Here is a 21277-nt window from a genome sequence, read left to right on the forward strand (position 1 = left end):
AGGAAGGAAGGAAGGAAGGGGAGGGAGGAGGGAGGGAGGGAGGGAGGAAGGAAGGAAGGAAGGAAGGAAGGAAGGAAGGGAGGGGAGGGAGGGAGGAAGGAGGAAGGAAGGAAGTAAGGAAGGAAGGGGAGGGAGGGGAGGGAGGGAGGAAGGAGGAAGGAAGGAAGGAAGGAAGGAAGGGGAGGGAGGGGAGGGAGGGAGGGAGGGAGGAAGGAGGAAGGAAGGAAGGAAGGAAGGGGAGGGAGGGGAGGGAGGGAGGGAGGGAGGGGGGAGGGAGGGAGGGAGGAGGGAAGGGGAAGATAGTTGAGTCCTTGGTGCGCTCTGAGCTGGGCAGTTTTCTTGCAGGCGTCTCATGACCCAACTAGGGAACACCATCAGGGAAGGAAGGAAGGGAGGGAGGGAGGGAGGGAGGGAGGGAGGAAGGAAGGAAGGAAGGAAGGAAGGAAGGAAGGAAGGAAGGAAGGGGAGGGAGGGGGGAGGGAGGGAGGGAGGGAGGGGAGGGAGGGAGGGAGGGAGGGAAGGGGAAGATAGTTGGGTCCTTGGTGCGCTCTGAGCAGGGTAGTTTTCTTGCAGGCGTTTCATGACCCAACTAGGGAACATCCTGAGTGCTAGAAGGTGGGGTTGCGCAGAGGAGGAAGAGGAGTAGGAAGGAGAAGAGGAAGGAATGAAGGGGAGGAAGACAAACAGGAGGGGGGAGGAGGAGAATGGAGGGGTCTTTATTGAACTTGGTGGGTTTTCTTGCAGACGTCTCATGACCCAACTAGGCAACATCATCAGTACTAGAAGGGAGGAGGAGGAGGACTGAGGAGTCCTTGGTGTTCTCTGAGCTGGGTGGTTTTCTTGCAGACGTTTCATGACCCAACTAGGGAACATCATCAGGGCTAGAAGGGAGGAGGAGTTGGCTCTCTGTTTATGTATTAGGGGCTTACTCTGGCAGTATTGTGTTTTTCTCCCCTTGTGTAAGCACCGCACTTTCCCCCTTCAACCGAAAAAGAACGAACTTCTGAAAGCTAGGCGCTTCAAAAGGAATTCTTTCTTGAAAGGAAGCGGTCCCGGTACTAGTCAAAGCAGAATCGAAGATGCTTCCAGGCGTACAGTAATAGATAAAGGGAATTAGAACCCCTCCCCTTATTCTAATGTGGATTTAGTCAAAGAACCAACATGTTAATCCCCCCTCCCCTTTTCTGGGAATGTATCTTGGAACAGTTTTCCAGGGAGTATCTTCCAGAGCTGGAATTTTTATGGTTCCTTCTCCTCTTGCTATCTCTCCAAGAGGTGACAAGTTTCTAGACACCTGGCTCCAGTCCTCCAGTTGTATATCACGTGCAGTTATACAGATTCAATATAAGATTTAAGATACTCGGGTTACATCAAAAAGGATTCCTGGTACCAACTTCCCCCTCCCCACTTCTTCTTCCGTTGAAGAATGGCCGATCCATGGATCTGACGTAAAGGGCGGTTCCTTGAGGAGGGTGTTGTTTTCTGCTCGATTATTTGTCTGGCGTTAATCCCTGTTTTATCTGGGTTTCTCTTTCTGCGGAGTCCTCGTTGCTCTCTTGAGTTTGGCGGTTTTCTTGCAGACGTTTCTTTACCCAACTAGGGAACGCCGTCAGTGCTGCAGGGAGGGTGGATTGCAAAGAGAAGGAAGGAGGGAGAGGAGGGATGGCGCTGCTTCTCTGGAAATGCTGCCTCTTCCCTGCCTCTTGGCACATGCCAGGGTGGGTTCCACCTGCAGCATAAGTAACCCACCCACCCCCCAAAAAAAGAAATATAAGCTCGGTGCAGCACAAATACAACACACAAACACACACACACACACACACACACACACACACACACACACACACACACACACACACACCGCAGCCTGTCAGATGCATCTGAGGGAGGCTGGCACCAAGATGGAAAAATTTAAACCGGCTCAGTGGAAACTCACGTTACCCTAGGGCAGGGGTGTCCAACCTTGGCAACTTTAAGCCTGGAGGACTTCAACTCCCAGAATTCCCAGCCAGCTTTGCTGGCTGGGGAATTCTGGGAGTTGAAGTCCTCCAGGCTTAACGTTACCAAGGTTGGATACCCCTGCCCTAGAGGGAAATATATTTTATTTAGCACGTGGCGTAGATTCCATGGACAACCGTCGTAAAAATAGATAAAAGGAACACGTGATACTCTGGCACGTGTAGGATGGGAATACAGGGAATCCTCAACTTATAACCGTTCGTTTACTGACCGTTTGAAGTTACAACGGCACTGGAAAAAAGGACCAGTTTTTCACGCTTTAACGACGGTCGCAGCCTCCCCCGTGGTCAACGCGATCAAAATTCAGACGCTTGGCAACTGACTCATATTTATGACGGTGGCAGCTTCCCAGGGGTTCCCCCTTTTGCGACCTTCTGTCCAGCAAAGTCCAATGGGAGAAAGGCAGATTCGCTTAACAACTGTTTGACTAACTTTGCGGTGATTCACTTAACAACCGTGGCAAGGAAGGTTGTAAAGTAGAGCAGAGCTCAGTTTAACAATTGTCTCCCTTACATCGGCCTATAAATTTAAGAGAGAGAGAGAGAAAGGAAGGAAGAGGGAAAAAGAAAGAGAAAGAAAGGAAGAGGAGGAAGGGAAGGAAGGAAAGAAAGAAAGAAGGAGGGGAGAGACAAACGAGAAAGTGTGAGAGAGACAAAGAGACAGAAAAAAAGAAAGAAAGAAAGAAAGAAGAAAGAAAGAAAGAAAGAAAGAAAGAAAGAAAGAAAGAAAGAAAGAAAGAAAGAAAAGGAAGAAAGAAAAGGAAGGAAAGAAGGAAGGAAAGAAATAAAATGAATGAAAGAAAGAAAAAGAAGCAGAATGGAAAGAAAGAAAAAGAAAGAAAAAGAAAGGAAGGAAGAAAGAAAGAAAGAAAGAAAGAAAGAAAGAAAGAGGAGGAAAGGAAGGAAGGGGAGAGAGAAAGAGAAAGAAGGAGAGGCAGGGAGGAAGGAAGGAAAGAAAGTAAGTATAAAAAAGAAAGAAAATGAGGAGGGAGGGGAGAAAAAAAGGAGAAAGTGTGTGAGAGAGGCAAAGAGACAAGAAAGAAAGAAAAGAAGGAAGGAAGGAAATTAACGAAAAGGAAAGAAAGGAAAGAAAGAAAAGGAGAAAAGGAAAGGAAAGAAAGAAAAAGAAAGACAGGGAAAAGGAAGGAAAGGAAAGAAAGAAAAAGAAAGAGAAAAGGAAAGAAAAAGAAAAATAAAGGAAGGAAGGAAAGAAAGAAAGAAAGAAAGAAAGAAAAAGAAAAGGGAAAAGGAAGGAAAGGAAAGAAAAAAAGAAAGAGAAAAGGAAAGAAAAAGAAAGAGAAATAAAGGAAGGAAGGAAAGAAAGAAAGAAAGAAAAAGGAAAAGGAAGGAAAGGAAAGAAAGAAAAAGAAAGAGAAAAGGAAAGAAAAAGAAAGAGAAATAAAGGAAGGAAGGAAAGAAAGAAAGAAAGAAAAAGAAAAGGGAAAAGGAAGGAAAGGAAAGAAAGAAAAAGAAAGAGAAAAGGAAAGAAAAAGAAAGAGAAATAAAGGAAGGAAAGAAAGAAAGAAAGAAAGAAAAAGAAAAGGGAAAAAGGAAGGAAAGGAAAGAAAGAAAAAGAAAGAGAAAAGGAAAGAAAAAGAAAGAGAAATAAAGGAAGGAAAGAAAGAAAGAAAGAAAGAAAGAAAGGGAAAAGGAAGGAAAGGAAAGAAAGAGAAAAGGAAAGAAAAAGAAAGAGAAATAAAGGAAGGAAGGAAAAAAAGAAAGAAAGGGGTAAGGAAAGGAAGAAGACATCCCAGGAGAGCCCTGGGCAGGGGTCTTTGCCCCCCTCCCTCCCTCCCTCCCCCGGCTGCTGCTTCTGCCTTGGAAACCAACCCCGCCCTCCCTGGGAAAAAGAGAAGGCTAGAGAGACGAAGAAGAGGAGAAGAAAAAGCCATTTAACCACCGGAGACACTTTCATCTCATTACCCTAACGATCACAGGCAGGGGGAGGGGGGAACCCCAGCGAGGGAGAGAAAGAGCCTAATTAAGGCCAATTTCAGGAGCAGGCCTGGCATTAAGGCCGCTCTTGATTACCAGGTGCAAAGAGACACCGCTGCACCTGGATGACACACACACACACACACACACAAATAAATGCACACACGCGCGGGTCAGCCCGGCGGAGGCTGCAAATGGGTCTGGGGGCTTTCGCTCCTTCGTTCCCTCCACCCCTTCCCACTCAATCCCCCACCCAACCCCAGACAGGGCAGGGCGAGGGTCTTCCCCACACCTCCACACCTCCCCCGGCCGTGCTGTTTGAGACCCCCCGCCCTGTTGCCCAGACACCCCCGATCTTTCCTACAGGATGTAACTTTGATGGGGTTTTTTTTATCCTTCTTTCCAACAGGTTTTATTATAGTATTTATGAAGCGCCTTTTATGCTTCTATGTACACAGCCTGGAGCCCCTCTTTCTAGATCAGGGACAGAGAAAGAAAAACAGAAAGAAAGAAAGAAAGAAAGAAAGAAAGAAAGAAAGAAAGAAAGAAAGAAAGAAAGAAAGAAAGAAAGAAAGAAAGAAAGAAAGAAAGAAAGAAAGAAAGAAAGAAAAGAAAGGACTGACATCATGAAAGAACGGATGTATAGGATGGATGGAGAGAGAGAGAGGATAGAGATAGATAGATAGATAGATAGATAGATAGATAGATAGATAGATAGATAGATAGATAGATAGATGATAGATAGATAGATAGATAGATGATAGATAGATAGATAGATAGATAGATAGGCAGGCAGGCAGGCAGGCAGGCAGGCAGGCAGGCAGGCAGGCAGGCAGGCAGGCAGGCAGGCAGGCAGGCAGGCAGAATCAGATGATGGATGGATGGATGGATGGATGGATGGATGGATGGATGGATGGATGGATGGATGGATGGAAAAATAGAGATGATAGATGATAGATGATGGATGGATAGAGAGATGATAGATGATGATGGATGGATGGATTGATGGATAGTTAGATAGATAGATAGATAGATAGAGATAGATAGATAGATAGATAGATAGATAGATAGATAGATAGATAGATAGATAGATAGATAGATAGATAGATAGATAGATAGATAGATAGATAGATAGATAGATAGGCAGGCAGGCAGGCAGAATCAGATGATGGATGGATGGATGGATGGATGGATGGATAAACAGACAGACGGATGAATGGATGGATGGTTGGATGGATGGATGGATGGAAAAATAGAGATGATAGATGATAGATGATGGATGGATAGAGAGATGATAGATGATGATGGATGGATGGATTGATGGATAGCTAGATAGATATGATGGATGGATGGATGGATAGAGATAGATAGATAGATAGATAGATAGATAGATAAATAGATAGATAGATAGATAGATAGATAGATAGATAGATAGATAGATAGATAGATAGATAGATAGATAGATAGATAGACAGACATGATAGATTAGACGATAAGAGATAGAGAGATAGATATGATGTATATGATGTGTATACTATAGATATAGATGAGACAAATGAGAGATAAATCAATCAACAGATAGATGAATGGATGGATGGATGGATTTATAAATAGACAGACAGACAGACAGACACCATCCCAGTCCACAGGCAACAGAGAACCAGAAAGCAACCTGCTTTGTCTGCTCCTGGCTGGAATTCCTTAGGGTAGACTGTCTCTGCTGAGGGAAGTTCAGCTGGGTGGTGGGAGGAATCTCCTCCCCACCGAAGATCGCCCAGTCCGTTTAAAAGTCAGCTCTCGCACTTGGCTGTCACCTTGTGGCAAGGAGTTCCGTGGGTTCAAGCCGTGCTTCTCAACCTTGGCCCCTTGAGGATGGGTTGGCTGGCTGGGGAACTCGGGGGCGGGGGCGGGTTTGAAGTCCCACCCGTCTTCCCAGGGGCCTCAATGGAGAAGCGCTGGATGAAACGATCTGCATTAAACCCAATCAAGGGGGCTGCCATCCACCTCGTCTCCTCCAGGATTGCGAAATGAGGCTGGGGTCCTTCCCCACCCACCCTCTCTTCCATTGCCCCTACCTTGGACTGATTGGACTGCCATCTGTCAGAAATGTCTTTGGCGGGGGGAGGGAGGGGGTTGGACTAGATGACCTCCCTTCCAACTCGGATGATCTGTTATCTGTTATCCCAAGCCTGCGCCCCTTCCCCTGCCACCTGCCAGCCAGCCCAGGCGCCTGGCACCTTCCACCAGCCAAGGAGGGGCTTTTCTCCCCTCCCTGCACGGGACCCCTCCCCAGTCTTCCCCTCCTTCATGCTTCCTTCCCTCCGCACAGCCAACCCCATGGCACTAACTGCCGAGGTGTCTCAATGAGCAATGCAGGAAAAGCCGGCGGGGGGGATTCTTTGCAATTGGCTCTCCTGCTTTGTGCTCTTCTGGTGGAAATGAAAGGCTTGTAAACAGTGGAGGGCAGAGGAGACCCCAGCTGAGCCTGGGCTTGGGTGGGGGGAAGGGGCTCCCGGCAGGAGTGGGCAGGGGGCCAGCAGATATTTCCAAGCTGCAAATTGGGTCGGGTGGGGTGGATTCCAAAGAAGGCGTCTGTCTGTCTGTCTGTCTGTCTTTCTTTCTTTCTCTCTTTCTTTCTCTCTCTATCACTTTCTCTCTGTCTATCTATATCTATCTTTTTCTGTCTATCTGTCTCTATCTCTTTATCTTTGTCTAGATCTATCTCTTTTTCTGTGTCTATCTCTATCTTTTTGTTTTCTTAAGTTTTCTATCTGTTTATGTCTATCTCTATTTCTTTTTCTATCTGTCTATGTCTGTCTCTTTTTTCTCTATATCTGTCATCTTTTTCTGTCTCTATCTATCTATCTATCTATCTATCTATCTATCTCAATCAATCAATCAATCAATCAACCAATCTATCCTAAATCTGTCTATCTAAATCAGTCTATCTATCTATCTATCTATCTATCTATCTATCTATCTATCTATCTATCTATCTATCTATCTATCTATCTATCTATCTATCTATCTATCTAAAACTATCTAAAACTATCTATCTATCTATCTATCTATCTATCTATCTATCTATCTATCTATCTATCTATCTATCTATCTATCTATCTATCTATCTATCTACATCCATCCATCCACATCTATCTATCTATCTATCTATCTATCTATCTATCTATCTATCTATCTATCTATCTATCTATCTATCTATCTATCTATCATCTATCCATCCTAAACAGTGGTGGGATTCAAAATGTTTTACTACCGGTTCTGTGGCCGTGGCTTGGTGGCCGTGGCAGGGGAAGGATACTGTAAAATCTCCAGTCAGAAGTGGTAGTTTGCCGGGTCTGCAGACTACTCAAAATTTCCGCTACCGGTTCTCCAGAACTGGTCAGAACCTGCTGAATACCCCCTCTGATCCTAAATCTCTCTGTCTGTCTATCTCTGTCTCTCTATCTTTGTCTATCTCTATCATCCATCCATCCGTTTATTTATTTACAGTTTAGGGTTTTCTCAGGGGTGGGATTCAAATTTTTGAACAACCAGTTCTGTGGGTGTGGCTTAGTTGGTGGGCGTGGCTTGGTGGTCATGTTATTGGCTGGGCGTGGCCAGCTCAACATCACTCACATCGAGGCACGCATCTCCTCGCCTGGCCTCTCATGACTGTGGGGATGCTGCAACAGTCGTAAGTGTGAAAAACAGTCATAAGTCACTTTTTTCAGTGCCATTGTAACTTTGAATGGTGACTCCACACAAGCAAAGTACCAGCAAAGGAGGGAAAAAAACTCCAAAGAAGTTCCTGAGACAGGAAGTCTAGTCCTGCCAAGAATGTAATAAGGGTTAACGGAGAGGCAGTTTCTGTAAGCAACCCCAGAATGTTTCCTTCCTGCCTTCCTTACGGGATTAGCCCTGTAATTTCTTCTAACAACCGGTTCTCCGAACTGCTTAGAATGGTAACAACCGGTTCTAGCGAATAGGTGCGAACCGGTAGAATCCCACCCCTGGGTTTTCTCTCTTTTCCCAAAATACAGGTAGTCCAAACTTTCTGTTGCTAAGCAAAATAGTTGTTAAGTGAGTTTTGTTCCACTTTACGGCCTTTCTTGCCACCATTGTTAACGGAATTGCTGCAGCGAGTGACATGCTGGCTAAGTTCCCCACTGGCTTTGCGGCGGTTGCCAAAGGAGATCACATGACCTCAGGACCATCGTAACTATGAGACAGTTGTCTGTATTTTGATCATGTAACCCCCTGGAGATGTTGCAACGGCCGTAACTTTGAACGGTGCCATCATAACTTTGAATGGTCACTAAATGGAACTGTTGCAAGTCGAGGAATGCCTGTCGCTGGACGAAAAATATAAATATATACAGGTCGGTTTGGCTCCGTCCATTGTGCCCTGCAGTCGGTTCAGTCAGTAAGGGCTGTCTATATCTTTCTTTTTATCTTTGTCTATCTCTACAATCTATCTATATCTCTTTGTCTGTCTGTCTGTCTATCTATATCTATTTCTTTTTCTGTCTGTCTATCTCTTTCTGTCTGTCTATATCTCTATCTATCTCTATCTCTTTTTCTGTCTATATCTATTTATCTCTTTCTTTATCTTTGTCTATCTCTACAATCTATCTATATCTCTTTGTCTGTCTATATCAATTTCTTTTTCTGTCACTGTCTATCTATTTCTTTCTTTCTGTCTATCTCTATCTTTATCTATCTCTTTTTCTATATCTATATCTATTTATCTCTTCATCTTTATCTCTACAATTTATATCTCTTTGTCTGTCTATCTATATCTATTTCTTTTTCTGCCTGTCTATCTCTTTCTTTGTCTATCTCTATCTCTCTCTTTCTGTCTATCTATATCTATTTATCTCTATCGTTGTCTATCTCTACAATCTATATCTCTTTGTTTGTCTATCTATATCTATTTCTTTTTCTGTGTCTGTCTGTCTATCTATCTCTTTCTATCTATCATCTCTGTGTGTCTGTCTGTCTATACATACAGTATATATCTCTGTCTATCATATCATATCATATCATATCATATCATATATCATATCATATCATATCATATCATATCATATCTATCTATCTATCTATCTATCTATCTATCTATCTATCTATCCATTATCTATCTATCTATCTATCTATCTATCTATCTATCTATCTATCTATCTATCTATCTCTATCTCTTTGTGTGTCTGTCTGTATAAATCTATCTCTTTGTCTATCTCTATCATTTCTCTCTCTCTCTCTCCATCAGTAAGGGCTGAATTGCATTTTATGGGATACGGTTGAAGGAGGGTGAGCAGCGCCAGGGGAACATGGCTGGCATCGAAGGTGACTTTTTTTAAGGATTGGATGCAGAGCTGATGTCCTTCCTGGGGCCACCATCAGAAGCTGAGGACCTGTTCCCCATCCCCAGTTAATGGTTGTGTCAACTCATAAAATATTTCTAGGTTCCTTTAGAGTTGCCAACAGAAAGGGAGTGGGGAGCAGTGCGGCAGCTTGCAAATTGAAACTGCATTCCATAAATGTTTTTTTTCAAAGATAGTAACCAGGTGACTGAAGTATCTGCCGTGCAAAATTCTAACTGGAGAGCCTGATTGATGACTCTGGGCTATGGACTTGTCCCATTGGAGAATATGAATTACGATACACCCAGGGGGTGGAGGGGAAAACCAGGGTCAAGGGTGACAATGAATTACGTGTCTCAGAGTCGGCTGCACCCAGGCAGTGCCGGACATGTTCACTCCCAATAAATCCTTTGGAAGTTTTGGAAGTTTGGCTCGAGACTCCTGATTTAAATGGGGGTCACTGCCGGAATCCTGACAGGTTGCTGAATTTATACAATGCACCCCCTTCCAAAATTCTAATTTTGGAAAGACTTTAGACCTATTCTATTCTGCTGTATTCTGCTTCTATTCCATTCCATTCCATTCTATATTCTATATTCTATTCTATTCTAATTTCTATTCTATTCTATATTCTATTCTAATTTCTACTCTATTCTATTTTTCTTCATTCCACTATTCTATTTTCTATTCTATTTTCTATTCTTTCTATTCTATTTTTTCTGTTCTGTTCTGTTCTATTCTGTTCTAATTTCTATTCTTTCTATTCTATTCTATTCTATTCTTCTTCATTCCACTATTCTATTTTCTATTCTATTTCCTATTCTTTCTATACTATTTTCTATTCTGTTCTATTTTCTGTTCTGTTCTATTCTATTCTAATTTCTATTCTATATTCTATTCTATATTCTATTCTATATTCTATTCTATATTCTATTCTATTCTATTCTATTCTTCATTCCACTATTCTATTTTCTATTCTATTTCCTATTTTTTCTATTCTATTTTCTATTCTATTCTATTTTCTGTTCTATTCTATTCTAATTTCTATTCTATATTCTATTCTATTCTTCTTCATTCCACTATTCTATTTTCTATTCTATTTCCTATTCTTTCTATTCTATTTTCTATTCTATTCTATTTTCTGTTCTATTCTATTCTATTCTATATTCTATTCTATATTCTATTCTATATTCTATTCTATTCTATTCTATTCTATTCTATTCTATTCTATTCTATTCTATTCTATTCTATTCTATTCTATTCTATTCTATTCTTCATTCCACTATTCTATTTTCTATTCTATTTCCTATTCTTTCTATTCTATTTTCTATTCTATTCTATTTTCTATTCTATTCTATTCTATTCTATTCTATTCTATTCTATTCTATTCTATTCTAATTTCTATTCTATATTCTATTCTATATTCTGTTCTATTCTATTTTCTATTCTCTATTTTCTATTCTATTCTATTATTTTCTATTCTATTATTGGGTCAGTGGGGGGAGCAGATAAAGGCAAAATAATCCCCCCCCACTAGTTTAGAACTAACCTGGGCAGCCTCTTCAGCTGCCTTGGAGAAATTCCCTTCTCTTGTTTGCAAGCAGATCGAATTGGGAAATGTTATTAAATTCCTGATTTGCTTAGCGTCTCCTCCGCAGCAGCAGGTGGATGAAATATTTGGCCGGCGAAATTGGGTTGGGCGCGTGTGGAAAAGCCTCTTCTCCTGGGATGGTGAAGCGGGCTGAGGGAGCAGGAAGGGGAGGACAACTCCAACCCCCCATTAATGGTCTCTTTGCACCTGTCTGTCTGTCTGTCTGTCTGTCTGTCTGGGGTCCACCCATAGATTCGACGGGGAGCTTTCCCAGGCCACGATGAGGCCCAGCGGGAGAAACTGGGACGGGAGAAACTGGGACGGGAGAAGGACATGCTGATCGCGGAGGTCTTCGGCCTTAAGCAACAGCTGGAGGTGGGTGGTCCCGTTCCCCCCCCTTTCCCCATTTGCACCCTGTGGTCTGGAGGTCTCCTTCGTTTCACGCAAAAGCCGTGGCACTCCGGCTTACACACTGCTTCACGGGGCTTTACAGCAATCTTGGAGTGGTTTGCAGAGTTGGGGGCCCCCCACCGAACAGGGTCCTCATTTTACCCACCTCGGAAGGATGGAAGGATGAGCCAACATTGAGGTGGTCATGATCGAACTGCTGGCAGTCGGCAGTCGGCAGAATTAGCCTGCGATGCTGCATTGTAACAATTGCGCCACTACAGCTTCCTTCCTTCCTTCCTTCCTTCCTTCCTTCCTTCCTTCCTTCCTTCCTTCCTTCCTCCTTCCTTCCTTCTCCTCATTTTCCTTCCTTCTTCTCTTGTTTCCTTCTTGTCTTCCTTCCTTCTTTCCCTTCTCATTTCCCTTCCTTATCCTCATTTCCCTTTCTTTCTTCTTTCCTTCTTGTCTTCTTTCCTTCTCGTCTTCCTTCCCTCCTTCTCATTTTCCTTCCTTCCTTCCTTCCTTCCTTCCTTCCTTCCTTCCTTCCTTCTTTCCTTCCTTATCCTTATTTCCTTTCCTTCTTGTCTTCTTTCCTTCTCATCTTCCTTCCTTCTCATTTCCCTCCCTTCCTTCTTTCTTTTCGTCTTCCTTCCCTCCTTCTCATCTTCCTTCCTTCTCATCTCCCTTCCTTCCTTCCTTCTTTCCTTCCTTATCCTTATTTCCTTTCCTTCTTGTCTTCTTTCCTTCTCATCTTCCTTCCTTCTCATTTCTCTTCCTTTCTTCTTTCTTTCTCGTCTTCCTTCCCTCCTTCTCATCTTCCTTCCTTCTCATCTCCCTTCCTTCCTTCCTTCTTTCTTTCCTTATCCTTATTTCCTTTCCTTCTTGTCTTTTTCCTTCTCATCTTCCTTCCTTCTCATTTCCCTTCCTTCCTTCTTGAATTTCTCTCGTTCTCATCTTCCTTCCTTCCTCCTTCCTTCCTTTCTCCTCCTCCCTCCCTCCCCATTTTCCTCCATTCCTTTCACAAGCAATAGCCCTTAGACTTTTATACCGCTTCACAGGGCTTTCCATCCTTCTCTAAGCGGTTATATAGAGCCAGCCTCTTGCCTCCCACCAACCTGGGCCCTCATTTCACCAACCTCGGAAGGACAAAAGGCTGAACTGACCTCGACCCGGTCAGGATCGAACTGCTGGCAGTTGGCAGTCAGCAGAATTAGCCTGCGATGTTGCATTCTAACCACTGCACCCCCACGGCTCTTGGGGGGGGGTCTTTGGGAGGCTCCTGGTGCCCTCACCTCCATGGACTTTTTGGAGCTTCTTGAGTAGCTACCTTAGGGAACCCGGGTGGGTGGGTGTCTACGTGTTCCCCAAGGACCCTGGAAAGCAGGACAAGAAGCAACAGATGGAAACTGATCAAGGAGGAGGGAGGGAGGGAGGGAGGGAGGGAGGGAGGAGGAAGGAAGGAAGGAAGGAAGGAAGGAAGGAAGGAAGGAAGGAAGGAAGGAAGGAAGGAAGGAGAGGAGGAGGAGGAGAGGAGAGGGAGGAAGGATGGAAGGGAGGGAGGGAGAAAGGAAGGAAGGAAGGAAGGAAGGAAGGAAGGAAGGAAGGAAGGAGGAGAGGAGAGGAGAGGAGAGGAGAGGGAGGATGGAAGGATGGAAGGGAGGGAGGGAGAGAAGGAAGGAAGGAAGGAAGTAAGGAGAGGGAGAGGAGAGGAGAGGGAGGAAGGATGGATGGAAGGGAGGGAGGGAGGGAGGAAGGAAGGAAGGAAGGAAGGAAGGAAGGAAGGAAGGAAGGAGAGAAGGAGAGGAGAGGAGAGGGAGGAAGGATGGAAGGGAGGGAGGGAAGGAAGGAAGGAGAGGGAGAGGAGAGGAGAGGAGAGGGAGGAAGGATGGAAGGGAGGGGAGGGAGGGAAGGAAGGAAGGAAGGAAGGAAGGAGAGGGAGAGGAGAGGAGGGAGGGAGAGGAGAGGGAGGAAGGATGGAAGGGAGGGAGGGAGGAAGGAAGGAAGGAAGGAAGGGAGGGGAGGGAGAGGAGAGGGAGGAAGGATGGAAGGGAGGGAGGGAGGAAGGAAGGAAGGAAGGGAGGGGGAGGGAGGGGAGGGGAGGGGAGAGGAGAGGAGAGGAGAGGAGAGGGAGGAAGGATGGAAGGAGCGAGAAAGGAATGGATGGAAACTCATCAAGGAGAGAAGCAACCTGGAATTAAGGAGTAATTCCCAGACAGCGAAGCCGATTAACCCGTGGAACAGCTTGCCACCAGAAGTTGTGGGTGCTTCAACACTGGAGGTGTTTCAGAGGAGACTGGGCAGGCGTTTGTCTGGAATGGCAGAAGCTCTGCTGCTTTGAGGAGTTGGAATGGATGACCTCCCGGGTCTCTTCCAGCTGTAGGGTCCTATATTGAAAGCATCCTGGCTGGGAAATTCTAGGAGTGGAAGCCAGAGGGAGATCCAAGCTGGGAACTTAGAAGGAATTTCCTGAGAGGGAGAATAATGAACCGGTGGAACGGCTTGTGGGTGCTTCATCCCTGGAGGTCTCCACGATAAGATTGTCTGGGATGGGATACAGAGTCCTGCCTCGGGCAGAGGGTTGGATTAGAAGAACTCCTGTAAGGGAGGGAGGGAAGAAGGAAGGAAGAATGGAGAAAGGGGGAAGGAAGGAAGGAAGGAAGGGAATGAGGGAAGAAGGAAGGAAGAATGGAGAAAAAGGGGAAGGAAGGAGGGAAGGAGGAAGGAAGAATGGAGAAAGGGGAAGGAAGGGAATGAGGGAAGAAGGAAGGAAGAATGGAGAAAGGGGGAAGGAAGGAAGGGAATGAGGGAAGAAGGAAGGAAGAATGGAGAAAGGGGGAAGGAAGGGAATGAAGGGAGGGAAGAAGGAAGGAAGAATGGAGAAAAAGGGGAAGGAAGGAAGGGAAGAAGGAAGGAAGAATGGAGGAAGGGGAAGGGAGAAAATGAAGGGAGGGAAGAAGGAAGGAAGAATGGAGAAAGGGGGAAGGAAGGAAGGGAATGAGGGAAGAAGGAAGGAAGAATGGAGAAAGGGGAAGGGAGAAAATGAAGGGAGGGAAGAAGGAAGGAAGAATGGAGAAAAAGGGGAAGGAAGGAAGGGAAGAAGGAAGGAAGAATGGAGGAAGGGGAAGGAAGGGAATGAGGGAAGAAGGAAGGAAGAACGGAGAAAGGGGGAAGGGAGAAAAGGGAGGGAAGAAGGAAGGAAGAATGGAGAAAAAGGAAGGAAGGGAATGAGGGAAGAAGGAAGGAAGAATGGGGAATGAAGGAAATGAAGGGAGGAAGAAGGAAGGAAGAATGGAGAAAAGTGGAAAGGAAGGAAGGAGATGAAGGGAAGGAAGGAAGGAAGAAGCTGGCGGGAAGAAGAAAGGAAGAATGGAGAAAAGAGGAAGGAAAGAAGCTCTCCAAGGCCTTTTCCAAGGGGTTGGACTAGATGATCTGCAAGGTCCCTTCCAGCTACAACTGCCTCCGGGCTGAATGGGAGATGGGGTGGGAGAGGAGGGGAGGCAGTTTGCCCCCCCTTCCCTCCCCCTCCGCCCACGGCCTCTTCCTCTGCCCCCCCGCCCCCTTTGCAGGAGAAGGAGGCCCAGATCGCCACCTCCACGCAGAAGGTCCAGGGCCTGGAGGCCGAGCTGCAGGACCTCTCGTGCCAGGAGTCCAAAGACGAAGCCTCCCTGGCCAAAGTCCGCAAGCAGCTCCGCGACTTGGAGGCCCGAGCCAAAGACCAGGAGGAAGAGCTGGACGAGCAGGCGGGCACCATCCAGGTGCTGGAGCAGGTAAGGCCCAGGGTGGGGCTCCCCTCCCTCCCTCCCTCCCTCCCTGCCGCGGCTCTGGCTGCGCCGGTTTTCTGGGCGGGCCGGTTCCACGGGCCACAGACGCCTCTCCTTGCACGGCCGGAGAAGGAGAACGAACGCCCGGGCCGGTTTGGGGTGCTGGCGAGGGGAGGAGGCAGCCGCCCGGCCAACTGTCTCAGCCATGCAGGCCGTGGAAGCTGCGGCAGCCCGGAGGGTGAGCGATGGCTGAGGAAGGGGAGAATCTTTGGAGCTCGGGGCTGAAGGAATGTGGGGAGGGGGTTGTCCCTTGGGCACCCTCCGAGCTTCGGTGGGTTTCCATGCAGGCGTTGCGTGAGCCAGCTAGGGAACATCATCAGGGCTAAAGGGGAGTGTGGGATTTGATTTACTGTTTATGTACAAGTTGCTTGTCCTGTCCATGTTGGTCAGAGTGTCATTTTGATTAGACAGACAGACACCAAAGTAGGTAAGTAAGGAGGTAGGCGGGAGAGAGAGAGAGAGAGAAGGATGGATGGATGGATAGAAAGAGAAAGAGAATGTTGGATGGATGATAGAGAGAGAGAGAAGGATGGATGGATAGAGAAAGAGAGAAGGATGGATGATAGAGAGAGAGAGAAGGATGGATGGATAGAGAAAGAGAGAAGGATGGATGATAGAGAGAGAATGATGGATGGATGGATGGATAGATGAGAGAAGGATGGATGGATGGATAGAGAGAATGATGGATGGATAGAAAGAGAAAGAGAATGTTGGATGGATGATGGAGAGAGAGAGAGAGAGAAGGATGGATGGATGGATGGATAGAAAGAAAGAGAAAGAGAAGGATGGATGGATGGATGGATGGATGGATAGATAGAAAGAGAAAGAGAATGTTGGATGGATGATACAGAGAGAGAGAAGGATGGATGGATAGAGAAAGAGAAGGATGGATGGATGGATGGATAGAGAGAATGATGGGTAGACAGATAGAAAGAGAGAGAGAGGGATGGATGGATGGATAAATAGAAAGAGAGAAGGATGGATGGATAGATAGAATGAGAGAAAAAGACATAATGATGGACAGATGGATGGATAGATAGAGAAAGAGGGATGGATGGATAAATAGAAAGAGAAGGATGGATGGATAGATAGAACGAGAGAAAAAGACAATGATGGATGGATAGATAGATAGATAGATAGATAGATAGATAGATAGATAAAGATAGATAAAGATAGATTGATAGAGATTGATAGAGGATAGATAATATAGATATAGGATATAGATAGATAGATAGATAGATAGATAGATAGATAGATAGATAGATAGATAGATAGATAGATAGATAGATAGATAGATAGAGATAGATGAGATAGATAGATGATAGATAGATAGATAGATAGATAGATAGATAGATAGAGATAGATAGATAGATGATAGATAGATAGATAGATAGATAGATAGATAGAGATAGATGAGATAGATAGATGATAGATAGATAGATAGATAGATAGATAGATAGATAGATAGATAGATGATAGATAGATTGATAGATAGATAGATAGATGATACAATTAGAGGGGGGAGAGAAGATGGAGTCCTTGGTGCTCTCTGAGCTTCCTTGGTTTCTCGCAGACATTTCATGACCCAACTAGGTAACCTCATCAGGGCTACGGGAAATCGGTTTGTTCTGAGCTTATCTTCTAGCTTGCCCTGTCCGTGTTGGTGGGAGTGGTCGGGGGTGTTTCTTACTTTGGGCTTTGGGCTCTTGCCAGTTCCTTAATTGGGGCATTGTTTACTCCTTGTTTGTTGTTCGGTTGTTAATCTTGGAGTTACTCTCCCCCTCCGGGTGCTGATTGCTTTTGGGGGGTGGGTGGGCGATGTTTTGATCCTTTGGCTCCCTTTTGGGCTGATAAGTAACCCCCCGAGCCCATTGATCCAGTGGCTCTCTTCCCAGGACCCCCAGGCAGCCCCCAGCGGGTTTCTTTGCCCCACCAAGCTGCCTTCCGGCTGGCGGCTCCTTCTCGATATCACCCGTCCCAACACGAAGGGGTGCGTGGAGGGCAGGAGCTGGCAAAGCGAGTCTGATCGATGCCAAAGCCGCCGCCGCCTGCCAGTTCTTAGAGGAAGGGGGCTGGTGGGGGAGGGGGACCGGGGGTGGGGGGGAGGCCGTACATTTCGGCTGGACGTTTGGGAGGAAGAGAGGCAGGCGAGGTTTCGGCAACCAACCAAGATGACAGCCAAGCTCTTGGTGGGTGGGAGGGGGAAACCTGGTTGTCTGAAGGGTTTGGGTAGTGGTTGAGAACACAAAAGCTGAGGAGGGGGCCCCAGCCTGCAGCTTTCTGGAGGCCCCAGCGTCTTCTGAAGGGCTGCTACGGTGATTGCATTTATTTATCGCCTGCCTGCCTATCTGTCCATCCGTGCGTCCGTGCATCCGTCTCAGGGATGGGCTTCAGACGGTTCGCACTGGTTCGGGGGAACCGGCTGTTAGCTCCAGCGGGTGCGTGGAACCTGAGGAGCTGGAAAATGGGCACCCCAGAGGCTCGTAGAGGGCGAAAACGGGCCTATTTCCAGCCTCCAGAGTGCCTCCAGAGCCCAGGGAGGTGGGAAACAGGCCCTCCACAACCTGTTTTCACTCCCAGGATGGTACAGGAGGCCGACTAGGCCATGCCCACCCAGTAACCAGGCAGAGAACCGGTTGTTAAATTACTGTATTTGAAGCCCACCACTGATCCATCTCTATCTATCTATCTATCTATCTATCTATCTATCTATCTATCTATCTATCTATCTATCTATCTATCTATCTATCTATCTATCTATCTATCATGTGTTTGTCCATATATCCATCCATTCATCTACATACCTAATTTAGAGACTGGACAAACAGGTAGGTAGGTAGGTAGGTAGGTAGGTAGGTAGGTAGATAGATAGATAGATAGATAGATAGATAGATAGATAGATAGATAGATAGATAGATAGAGAGAGAGAGAGAGAGAGAGAGGGATAGATGGATGGATGGATGGATAGATAGATAGATAGATAGATAGATAGATAGATAGATAGATAGATAGATAGATAGATGATAGATAGATAGATAGATAGATAGATAGATAGATAGATAGATAGATAGATAGATAGATAGAGAGAGAGAGAGAGAGAGAGGGATAGATGGATGGATGGATGGATGGATGGATGGGATGGATGGATGGATGGATGGATGGATAGATAGATAGATAGATAGATAGATAGATAGATAGATAGATAGATAGATAGACAGACAGACAGACAGACAGACAGACAGACAGACAGACAGACAGACAGATAGATAGATAGATAGAGAGATAGATAGATAGAGAGAGAGAGAGAGAGAGAGAGAGGGATAGATGGATGGATGGATGGATGGATGGACGGATAGATAGATAGATAGATAGATAGATAGATAGATAGATAGATAGATAGATAGATAGATAGATAGATAGATAGATAGATAGATAGATGTTGGCTGATGGGTAATAGGCAACAGGTAACTGATAATTGATATAGATAAATGAATGGATGAGAGGGAGGGATGATAGATGGAAAGGGGGATGAAGGAACAGGCAGACTAATAGATTAGATAAATAAAATTGAGATTTGATGGTTCTTTTGTGGAGTTGCCTGTTTTGTTGGGATGGGAAATTGGCAAAAGCTTTGAAGCTTCTTCAAGGCCATCTTATTTTTTATCTATCACCCCTTCCTCCCCGGAGAGAAAGAGGAAAGTGAAACCTGGGGGGGGGGTGTCCCTCCTCCCCTAGGACCCATGTTTCATCTTCAAAAACGTTGGGTGCTTTGCCGTTAGGCTGAGCAATCCCAGAAGAAGGACAGCTGCCCTCCTGGGGAATTCTGGGAGTTGAAGTCCACCTGCCTTAAAGTGACCGAGTTTGGGTGGCTGGGGAATTCTGGGAGTTGAAGTCCACAAGGCTAAATGCCCCTTTCCCCATGCTGACGTCCCTGCGTGTCATGCCCCTGTCGGAATCTGATTCGGAGGGGGAGGCTGAGCAGCTGACAGGGAGCGGGAGTGTGGCTCCGTTGGCTGTGGAAGAAACTGGGGAAGCGCAAAGTCCGGCTGGGCAGAGCAGGGGAGAGGTAGAACAAGGGAGAGGGAGTTCAGAGGAAGACCCAGGCCCACCGCTTCTTTATCCTAGGGCACGCAGGGAGGAACGGAGAAGGGAGCAACCTGAGTTGTGTGGCTTACGGGGGAGGAAAGGGCCCTGATTCCCTTCATTAGCTGCAGCTGGGAACACAGTGTTTTAAAAGGGAAGCTACGCACAGCAAAGTTGTTGGGAGCAAATCATGAATTTATCTTGTATCGTTGTGGCTTATCTGGGTTCCTGGTGTCTTCCCAACTGTGTGAGTTTTGTTGGCCTTTGAAGTCTGCAATTCCTTCTCCTGCCCTGTCCAGTTAATTGCCGCAGCTTGTGGTTTGTGTGGATCTTTAGTTACAGTTTGTATTTGTTTTCGGACTGAATTTCCTCCACTTAAAGGCTGTTCCTGGGAGAGTTTTTCTCCAGCCGAAGGTAACTGGACATTGGGGGCAAAAGTTGGAAATAATTAGGGGGACTTTTCTGACTTATTTGACTGTGTTGCCTTTGTGCCACGCCCCTTTGGGTCATCGCACTGTCCTCCCCTGGAAGAAGCCCCCTCTCACCAACTCTTCCTCCCCCACCAGGCCAAACTCCGCCTGGAGATGGAGATGGAGAGACTGCGACAGACGCACTCCAAGGAAGTGGAGAGCCGCGATGAAGAAGTGGAGGAGATCCGCCAGTCGTGCCAGAAGAAGGTGAGCCCAGTGGCCAGATGGGTAGTTGGGTAGTTTCTGGAAGCGCGTTGTCCAGAGTCAGATGCTTCCTGGTTTGTCCGGCTTCGCTTGTGAACATCCAGAGGTGGGCTGCACTTACGTTCCCAGCTGGTTTGCTGGTTAGGAGTGTGCGCAGTCCGCACGATCTAAATTCAGACGCTCGGTGACATTCTTGTATGTATGACGGTGGCAGGTTAAAAACAGAACATGTGAAAACACAGGGTAGCTGTTGTGGTCCATTGACAGATGGTGGAGCTGGCAGCAGAGTTAGGCAGTGGGGAGGAACATGGGCCACTTCTGAAATCTGGGGAGGGCTCGGATGAGGGATCTGCGTCTGACACAGAAATGGGGCCAGAGCCATTTGGGAGTGGGCTGTTTGTCTCTGGAGCCTTCAGAGTCTGACAGCAGCGAGGCAGAGGAGCAGCGGGAGCCTGTTCCCAGTGCGCGCATGCACAGAGCTGCCAGAAGGCAAGAACAGTTAAGACAAAAGGGGCGATTGGGGAGTAAGGCTTGGAGGTGATTGGCCCCTCCCATAAGACATAAACGAGGAGCAAAGGGACAGGAGCCCTTTGCAGGAAGCAACTTTGTTTGTTCTGGTCAGTTTGGAACCTGAAGCTCTGTGTTGAATTTGTGCTCCGTTTGGCCTCGTATAACTAATTGGCAATTTAGGCGTTGGCAGCATTTCAAGGGAGATAAAGGTGGGTGCTTATCAGCCTTATCTCGAAGGACTTTGGCAGATTTCCATGGGACTATTTACAAACTGAGACTCATTACAGGCTGTGAATGCCTGTAATTCACAGCTGTTGAAATAAAGAAAAAAGATTTTTGGGACTAAGTGTGTGACTGTCTCAGGAAGCCTTGATCAGAACAGTAGGCCTCAACTTACAACAATTCATTTAGTGACTGTTCAAAGAAAATACCGACCAATAACCATTTCTCACACTATGTGACCCATGGTCACACGATCAAAATTCAGGTGCTCGACCGACTGACTCAAAGTTATGACGGTCGCAGTATTCCCCCCAGGGCTACATGATCCTCTTTTGCGACCTTCTAACCAGCAAAGTCAACAGGGGAAGCTGGGTTCACTTAACGACCGGGATACCGAGAGACCCACTGCAACTGATTCGACTTTAACAACTGTGGCAAGAAAGGGGTCGTAAAATGGGGCTTCAAGATTCGCCGCCCAAATGTCTCGCTCAACGCTATAAACTCTGGGCTTCAACGCAAAGGGTGGGTTGGCTTTCATGACGGTGTGACTCGCTGAACGACGGCGACGATTTGCTGAACGGCCATGTCAAATAAGGCCGTAAAATTAGGGCAACGGGGAATTGTCTCCACTGTGGCTGTGAGGTGAGGACAGGCTTGTACGTCTGGAGGAAAT

The 21277-nt window shown here is 46.2% G+C and overlaps 1 protein-coding gene and 1 long non-coding RNA gene across 2 annotated transcripts in view; one reads left to right on the forward strand and one right to left on the reverse strand.

Moving 5' to 3' along the window:
• Positions 1 to 21277, forward strand: part of MYO18A (myosin XVIIIA) — a 222074-nt gene that overhangs the window by 160164 nt on the left and 40633 nt on the right. The window contains 4 exon segments of the mRNA XM_087955982.1: positions 11160 to 11179; positions 11182 to 11282; positions 14861 to 15061; positions 19765 to 19875. Coding sequence (XP_087812108.1) covers positions 11160 to 11179; positions 11182 to 11282; positions 14861 to 15061; positions 19765 to 19875 — 433 coding nt within the window.
• Positions 1 to 21277, reverse strand: part of LOC148132658 (uncharacterized) — a 335548-nt gene that overhangs the window by 103733 nt on the left and 210538 nt on the right. The gene's annotated exons all lie outside the window — the stretch shown is intronic.

The sequence above is a fragment of the Notechis scutatus genome, chromosome 1, assembly GCF_049901735.1.
Source record: "Notechis scutatus isolate UNSWTSFEM ecotype Mainland chromosome 1, rNotScu1.2, whole genome shotgun sequence".
In the NCBI taxonomy this organism is placed as follows: Eukaryota; Metazoa; Chordata; class Lepidosauria; order Squamata; family Elapidae; genus Notechis; species Notechis scutatus.